This window comes from Bidens hawaiensis, unplaced genomic scaffold, assembly GCF_021521415.1.
Source record: "Bidens hawaiensis isolate Kalapana, Puna unplaced genomic scaffold, B.hawaiensis_p1.1 tig00002438_1, whole genome shotgun sequence".
Lineage (NCBI taxonomy): Eukaryota > Viridiplantae > Streptophyta > Magnoliopsida > Asterales > Asteraceae > Bidens > Bidens hawaiensis.
Genome location: NW_027491134.1, coordinates 2,534,901 through 2,544,576, shown reverse-complemented (window position 1 = coordinate 2,544,576; position 9,676 = coordinate 2,534,901). Strand labels below are relative to the sequence as shown.

Genomic DNA, 9,676 nt, shown 5'->3' with positions numbered 1-9,676 from the left:
CAATAATACCTTGCGAATATCTCTATCTAATATTCTTGGTGGTATATTTCTCTAAACTCTTATTTTTATTATTGATTACATAATAGTTATTTATTTATTTAGTAATATTATCATCTTTAATTTTTTATTGTTTTTATATAGGTATCACCAATTAGAATTTAGTCTCTACACAATAAAGATTGATCACAAATTGTAAATTTTATTTTTTTTAACCGGCCATGTTACTATTATATTATATTATATATATTTTTTTAAAGTTTAGCTACCTTAAAGGAAAATCGAAGGATAAGAAAAATGGTTTGCGATGACAAAAAGAAGAACCTTCCCAAATCTTACCAGTCTGCACATCATAATGCAACTTTATATCACCCTTATCATCAGTTAATTGTAAGTAATTTTAAATGACTGGCTTGGGTTCATGTTTAGTTTAAAATAATTGTAAGTATCTTTACTAAAATTTAATTGATATACATTAAAATTTTCCGATACATATGTTGCTATGTTGCGATGACTGTAAGCCAAAGTCAAGGAAATATTTAGATAATTATAATTTATATATTTACTTAAAATAGTATAATTTTTTATATAATATGAACCCATTATCTATCTTATTTTGTATATATATGTTTTTTTATTTTGTTTTATTATATTTTTACCAACCCGTGTGTCAGACGGGTTCTAACCTAGTATACTATTAAAAAAAATTGACTTTTTAGACACATGTTCTTTTATGATTAGTCCATACCTATTACTTTCATATATATCTATCATTCTAATAATTTCTTCACATGTCCTTATAATTCAAAAAAGAATTAAAATACAAATATGTGCCAAAGACAACATAGCCCTAATTCAACATCTTTCTTTCTATCTCACCACACGGCTTATGTTAATCTTAATTTTCTTTGTTCATGAAACGGTTAATCAAGCCCAGATATTTCTTTTATCATGAAACGGTTAATCAAGCTCACAGTCAACAAGGTTAGTCTATTATTTCTCTTATACTTATTACCGATCGATATTATTTCAAGCCCAGATTCATGTTTTATGGTAATAATAGGTTTTGATTTCCTTGATGGATTATCATCTTAGTTTGTATCAATTAGTCGTTTATTCATCTTAATTGTTTAATTTCGTCAGTTATATAAACCCTAATTTAAAGATAATTTGCTTCGCTTAATCAAATAATAATTGCTATACATAAATTATATATACTTTGTTCATGATATGTTTTTCAACTTTTAAAATCAATTTTGATTGGCCGGGCTAAATAGTCCATTATTCGTATTCAAGGTTTGATAATCAAATTAATATTATAGGTTTCATTTGTTTTTATGATATACATTATTGCATATTAGTGATATATATTTTAATGTATCTTGCAGACATCTTTAAGGAGATGAAAACTAGACACAAGGGACCAGACACAAACACTATACAACATGTATGATATTGTTTGTGTGCTTATAGTTTTTCACAATTGGTGTTATTTTTAATTCTTATGAATAATTTACATTTTTTGCCCTCCAGATTCCAAATATATTGTGGAGAGCAGCTCTGTAAACAAATCAGCAATCGACTTGGTTTCCGGTGACGATGAGGTACAAGCATATTGCTAAATTGTTATGTTCATCTTTGCTTTTTAGTTTTATTCATATCGTGGACATTATTCACATTATTTTGTCATTAAGGAAAAAATAATCATATTTTTAATATTTATTTATTAATTTAATACTTTCTAATTAACTGATGTTATACTATAATATGTTTCAAAGTAACAACTATAGGTCAACTACATTTATTATCAATTAATATTTACTAATATTATTACAAAACAACATTTCTAAATTTAAATACCAATTACTACCTTAATTAAGCTTTCGATGATGTTTAAAACGATAATTAAGCCTTTCATTAAATTCAAAAACGATAATTAAGCAAATTAACTTCAATGATATATTCTTAAGTTCATTCTGATTAATTTCTAAAAAAATTGCATGCTAGCATGAAATCCCCTCAATCTGTTGTATCCCCAATATTTTAAGGTAACTTTATTGCTGTTATAATATAGATAATTTTTATCTTATAGTTTTATGTTAGTGCTTTGGATTTATAACATAATATGTTCGGAAGCAATGTTTGCTGCTTTGCCACTTCTCTTATGCTGCAATCCAGGTATGCCTTCCAAGTCTAAATCAATATTTTGACACTTGGTGTATAATATTTATCGATATCTTGAGTTTCTCATTTTGCCCTCTCAAATTTATTCACATTTCTGGTTGATCTCATGCTCATATTTTGAATTCACTCGAGTAATTATCCAAATAAGCATTACTGTCATTGTATGATATGCATCGAAAGGTTATTATTAACACCAATTACCTACTACATATTAACCGTGTCATGTTAAAGCGCAGGTGAGTCCGTTGGATCTACCCTACCTTCATTTGTTAGGCTTTTGTTGAGATACTCATACGGACATAATGTGGTAGCTATAGCTCTATATATAACATGCATAGAGCCTAAGATCTCTTAGTTTGTTTTTCATCCATTTACCTCACACTGTTAAATTAAATTGCTTTCCAATCTTATCAAGTTGGTTATATCTTGTCACAGTGAAAGTGACTATCTAAAGATGATTACAAGTTTGCAGGTGTTAAAGATCCTAAATCAACAGTATTTAAACATTTGATGATTATGATGATGATAAATTAAAGGGTTGATTATTTGTTTGTACTAGGCATGCAGATGCTCAAAAAGAACCATAATATATCATTACATTTAACTAGTTTGTTGGATCTCCTTGATAATACTACTGCATACATGGAGGACACATTGTCTTTGTCACCAGGCCTGCCACCTTTTGGCTTTGACCTGCACATGCTATTATATAGTTGAAGTTGATTGTATATGCATAGCTTGATGCTAATAGCAAAACCGTAAGCCACCATATCCACATGCTATTATACGATATGGAGTGTGATTAGGATGAACAACACTGGACAGAGCATACGCCACAAATCACCACTTCCTGAAGCTGCTGCTGCAAAACCATGACGGATATCAACATTAGGATCCTTATGTATCATTACAAGTTTCACGTTGTTTCATTCATGATCCAGTATCGTTAAAGAAAATGATTTACAAGGTTTTGTGCATTAAAGATATAATATAATTTTGACAACTTACGAGCCATTTCCTTTCATTTGGTTAGGTGTGTGTGTGTGTGTGTGTGTGTGTGTGTGTGTGTGTGTGTGTGTGTGTGTGTGTATGCATATGATGTTTTCAAACTTTGTAGTAGATGAAATTAATTGGGGTAATTATTTTTGTTGGGTATATATGATGTTTTCAAACTCTGTAGTGGCGCATATGAAATTAATCGCAACTTTTTTATTATCATTTTAGCACATTAGATACCTGAAGCCCCCTTGTGAGTAAACGAGTCATTTAATCACCAATACTTATATCATTCAATGGTATTCTGGCCAAATAAATAACATTCCACAAGTACAAGATATCCAGATCACTAACCACACCTAGATATACGGTGAGGATAATTACTGAAACACTGAATCATTGTGAGAACAAAAGACCAATAAGTCGTTAATTTTTTTAGGGACAATTGCATATCCCCTTTAGACCATTCTTAAATGCATATAACCTGACCAAAATTTTTAATGGCATATTTCCCCAATTTAATTAATTTTTAGATATGACAAGATTGCCCTTAAATAATAAAAAAAAAACAGCCTAAAAACCAAAAAAATTCTATCCTACGATCAAATGCATTCATTCTCCTTCCACGAGATACCATCGGAATTCCCTTCTTCCATCGCTCTGTCGCTAGCTTCGTGTCAATGGTCATGCGAAGATAGTTCTCTTCTTCGTAGAGACGATAGATCTGGGACAATGTTAGGGCTTCCGCCAAGGATGTGGAGGATTTTTGGTTCTTTTTGGGGGAACTCACGGTCAGTGGGATCGGAGAGCAAACATTTATCGATGGATTTGCAGGCTGAGGCAGGAGATGTCGGAGTAACACCGATAGACGATCCGAAGGTGAAAGGTATTTTTGCTTTTCTGGTTTGTGATGGGAATACTGTATGTAAACATTGCATTGGATATTGTACATTGCTTGTTGCAGGCTTGTAGCTTTGGATTTTGCTATTATATCATACCAATGATGAATTAAGATACTATTATAAATATACTGTGGTTGTCGATGCCATTTTAAGGAATGCATGTATATGTTTTATTGTATTATAAATGTGCTAGACTTATGAGTTATTAGTTTTCAGCTAAACGAAAAAAAAAGAATAAAAATAAAAATAAAAATCTTAGTAAAAACGTAAGAAACAAATATAAACTCATCAAAAGGTAAATTAAAATGCTAGTACAAGAAAGGGTAAATTAGTCATTTTATAAATTGTTTTTAATAAAATAAATCCAAATGGGTAAATTTTCAAATTAGTTAATGGGGAAATATGCCATTAAAATTTGGGATTAGGTATATATGCAATTAATGAAGTTGAAGTTTTGAGAGGGAAATATGCCATTGCCCCCGTTTTTTTTTATCAATGGTTCATTTTCTAAAATGGTGTGCTTCTTACATACACCAGCATAGATTATTCATATAAAAAACCCTCAAAACTAATTTTTTTTCATATGCTTTTTTAATAACCTATGCATGTGTAGGTTATTTATATAAACAAAAATCAAACTAACCTATCCATAGTTTTTTTTTATTTCAAAGTGAGAAACATTAAAGTTGCATTTATATCATTTTTTTTATTAACACTTTTTAAAAGTGGAAAAATGAAACTATAGTATGCTTGTTCACAAAATAATTTGTATTCTGCATAGATTCCTTCCCTATATAATAAATATATATATATATATATAGGGGAGAGAGAGTGACTAACAAGAGGATGGTAAAACAGAGTGAGGTGAAGGCGCCAAACCATTCCGATGCCTGTTTTCTGGGTGAGGACTTGTGGGCCCACGAGGTGGAGAAATACTTGGGGGACCACGAGGTGGAAGAGCATGATAACTTGGGCGTGGGACCCACCACAAGACGGCTCCATCGCAGGCAATGGAGAACTAGAAGGAGATAAAGACCAGTAACGCCTCCTGTCAGGAGATGGGGAGACAGTGGGCCCCATTTGATCAGGTGACGGGGCAGGAGAAGGCGTAGGTGTAGGCGCATCTAGAGTATGATGATAAACTGATTTCCTTAACTTTACCAAACATAGTATGATCCAGTCCAAGATTCATTGCAGGTGAAGATCCCGTTATTTCCCGAGCTAATTCCTTCAGTCTTTCAGGCTCTAGACTCCCCAGGGTGGAAGCAATCGATGCCTGGACTGTAACTGGAGGATGATTTGTTGATCCATCTTTGTTTGTCACTTGCAGGTATACGCTCTGTGCACAAGAACTGTGTTATCCATGAATATTTCCAAAATATAATTTAAGGGTGTGCATGAAACCGAAATAACCGACACACAACCCAAACAACCAACATAACTGAACGCAACCCAAAACCAACAGTCTGGTTTTATGTGTTTCCAAAAACCAAATTTCCAGTCTGGTTTCGATTTTGCATGTACTGAAAACCGAAAAAAACAAACCGGAAATGAATCCGTAAAAAAACGACATTTATTACTGAATTTTTGGATTATAATTTTTATTTCCGAATGTTCAGTAATTTATAAACAAATAATTAATGGTGCCCAAAATTTTAGGCCCAGATGGCAATAATCATTAGTAACAAAAGTTTTAGGCCCAAATTCAATATATTGGTCCTTGTTTTTGGTCAAAATATTTCAAGCCCAAATGGCAAAAAAGGTAAATACTGAAGCCAAACGCATTGTAAAAACAAAAACTGAACAGGTTTTCAGAAACCAAATTTTCAGTTTTTAGCTCAATATGAGCTCAAGCTCGATCCGTGCACACCCATAACATATATTTATGTTCTATCTATCAAAAAGACAAATGAAACATATGTTCATTAGTATAAATAACAAAAACTTGAGCAAAACACATACCTCATAAGGCATTAGCCGCAACCCTGATTTTAGTTGTTTTTCTAACTGAAGATAATTTTCCTCAATCTCATATAGAGAATTATGAAGAGTAAAGTTAAATAGAACTTGCGGTGGCATCCAAGAAGATAGCTTAGGAATAATTGTGATCCCACCCGGAAACTTGAGGATTTGAAAAGAAGATGGTGCTCCAAATATTGATTTTGTTAGTCTCAAGTTGGAACTTTGAGTAAAAAGGTCAACTAATGAAAATCTTAAAATGCTTAAAGACACGGAGTTTACAGGAGAATTCATAGGTTCAGAGAGAACACCAAACACCACATTGGTTGAGTTAGATGCACCCGATTCGTGCATAGATAAGATAGCAACCTGGAAAATATAACAAAGATTTAGGATGGGTTTTCAAGTCAAAACCTTTGCAACCAATTTAGTTTAAATGGGCCAGTTCGGGTTATGGTTTATCACTAACGTGTAGGGATGTAAACAAGCTGAGCTGAGCCAAGCCCCAGCCAGCTAGAGTTTGGCTCGTTTCAAGCTCTATTTCTAGAGCACAAGCTCATCTAGGCTCGAACTTGGCTCGTTTCGAACTCTATTTCTACAGCTCGAGCTCAGCTCATGAGTAGTTTTTCAAGCTCGGGTACGGCATGTTTATTATTTATTAATGAACTTATATGCATTTATAATTAGTTTTTATATAAACTTTAATTATAACTTTTGTATGTAACATAATATATATTGTATTTCGTTATTTCAATCAGAATTTATACTACTAATGATAATAATAATAATAATAATAATAATAGTAATAATAATAATAATAATAATAATAATAATAAAATTATTATTGTTATTACTATTATAAAAACATTTACTACTAATGATGATGATAATATTAATAATTTTAATAATAATAAAATTATTATTGTTATTACTATTATAAAAACATAAACTTAATATATTAAGTATATTAAGTATAACTTATAAAAAAATAAAAAATAGGCTCATTTAGGCTCGCAAGCAAGCTGGAGCTCGATAAAGGCCCATACATTAAAGCAAGATCATTATAGAGCTCGAGCTCGTTTAAGCTTGATCGATTAATGCTTTTAGTAAGCCAATCCCGAGTAGGTCACGAGATGCATGGCTTATTTACACCCTTATGGCCCTACTAGCGTGTCAAACGAGTAAATTAAAAATAATAGCTATTAGAGAAACACGACTTACGGGTCAAACTCAAGTCACCAAAACTGTATTTTATGTGCATAAAAAAACCTAAATTATTTTATTCAAAAAATAGATATTATTCAAATATAATAATACAATTATATTTGACAAACTAATTATTAATAGCAGTACCAGCATATTAAGACAAAGCGTGTTTTGGGTCAACTTGACCGCCTATTAATGAAGTTAAATAACAAACCTAAATCCTATATTGTTGTAACAAACCTGTGTACCAGGGACGCCTATTTCATCATTGATATCATACTCTAGTCTTGCAATTTGAGGAAAAAGAAACGAAATGGGCTTTTCCAGTTCGAAGTATGCCTGCACTGTAGCTGAAATAATAACATATACTATAAGCATACATTTAGCATATAAAAGATATCACTTATTAGTAAACTGTAATTGCAGACTTCTTAAGTTTCAAGAATTAGCTTTGATAGTTGAAAAGCATATAACATATCAAATCCCAAACCCTAAGTTTATGCTGAATTCATCAGCCATAATCATCCATAAACAACCCTGATTCAACTATTCAAGATCATTAAACCTAGCTACAATCTGAATTTAGGTTAACCAGTATACTCAACAACCAGAATTACATAAGCCCTAAATAATCAGCGTTTCAGAGTTCAAACCATCAAAAAAACACTCGCCCGAAAATCGCTAACTATAACGTAAGAAACCCCAACTACAGGGAACCTAAATTTTAAAAACCTACAACAACAAAATTAGCCATACATACCGCCGTGGTTTGATATTCAAAAAACAAATAGCATACCAAATCACAAACCCTATGTTTATGTTGAGAATCAACAACCAGTATCACTGATAAAAAAAAGCCCTAATTCAACTGTTCAGGTTCATTAAACCTAACTGCAATCCCAATTTAGGTTAACTCGTGAGCTCAATTAGGAGAATTACATAAACCGTAAAGCTATGCAGTCAATCTCGGTGGTATCTCGGTTATTGGTCCTCATGTGAAATATCAAAATATCGGTCAGAATATCGGTACCGATAATATCGGCGATATTGACCGGTATTTCACCGAGATTTCACCGATATTCCCGATATCAGTGTTTTAAGTCTTAACTTTCAACTTTTAGTGTTTAATGTTAGTGTTTTGAGTCTTAAATCAACTCATACTGGCTACAATTGTTAGTGTTTTGCAAGTTGCAAAAGGATAATTTGTTAATAGTAGAAGAGTTTACTGAATTGTTAGCGTTAAAGTGCTATGTATATAAATTATGCATGATATTAAAATTACCGATATCTCAAATATTCGGTCCTCGACCGATATCCGATATTTTTCCGCATTAACTACTTAGCCGTAAATCAGTGTTTCAATAATCAATTAAGAAAAACAACATATCAAATCACAAACCCTAAGTTCATCACCCATACAAAACCCTAATTCAACTGTTTAAGATCATCAAACCTATAGCTAAAATCTGAAATTATTCAGCTATTAGAACTACATAAACCCTCCTAAATCAGTGTTTCAAAATGCAAACCATGAAAAAAAACAGTCGCTCAAAAATCGTTTACTATAACGTAGCAAAACCCAAATTACAATAAACCTACATTAAACCTCAAAACAAGCAAATAACAATCAAAACCCTAAGTTTATGTTGAGATTCATCAGCCATTAATTCAACTCTACGAGATGGTTAAACCTAGTCACAATCTGAAAATTAGGTTAATCAGTATGCCCAATTATGAAAATCGCATAAACCCTAACTATACTAAACCTAAAATTAGCCGACAAAAGAAGCAATTAAGAAAAGCCTAGACTCTATACATACCGGCGTGCTTGATTGAATCAGTGGCATCAAAGCCTGGGTGTCGGTGGTGAAAACGGAAGAGGGAGAAGATGGCGGAGAGTGAAACGGCAACGGAAAGAAGCAAAACGACAACGCACTTGAAACTGAACAAGCGGGTGGAGCAGTGAAGGAAGCACGACGGCTGGTGGTGGTGGTGGAGGTGGTTGTTGCTAATTGGCAATTGGGGCCGGGATTTCCCCATTTGCAGAGCAGAGCATCTGAGCACTCAAACCAAATCTTCTTCTTCTTCTTCTTATTATTATTATTATTATTATTATTATTATTATTTCTCAACAATTGTGATTTTAACAACTGTTAAATGTTAATGATGCTGAATTGAGGACTAGGAAGAAGCATGTGTGTTTTGTGCCACTACTACATTACTTTTGTCTTTTTCCAGATTTCAAAATCTCTCTTTATTTTTATTATTATTATTATTATTATTATTAATTACTAATATTGTGTTAAAATCTATTACTAATATATGTATTAGTAACTCTTTTGATTGTGTGTCTTTTCTTGTTACATATGGTAGGTTTATATATACACTTCATAATACTATTTAGGGGACAATATAATAAATTTGTGTTGAAA

At 32.0% G+C, this 9,676-nt stretch overlaps 1 protein-coding gene across 1 annotated transcript; it reads right to left on the bottom strand.

Annotated features, from left to right (window-relative positions):
• Nucleotides 1–5,026: 5,026 nt before the first annotated feature.
• LOC143619426 (uncharacterized) lies at nucleotides 5,027–9,284 on the bottom strand. The gene is made up of 4 exons (XM_077091362.1): nucleotides 9,065–9,284; nucleotides 7,485–7,594; nucleotides 6,042–6,407; nucleotides 5,027–5,418 (listed from the first exon to the last, which is right to left on the bottom strand). The coding sequence occupies exons 1-4, from the start codon at nucleotides 9,282–9,284 to the stop codon at nucleotides 5,164–5,166; spliced, it is 951 nt and encodes a 316-aa protein (XP_076947477.1). The 3' UTR covers nucleotides 5,027–5,163.
• Between the last annotated feature and the right edge of the window lie 392 nt (nucleotides 9,285–9,676).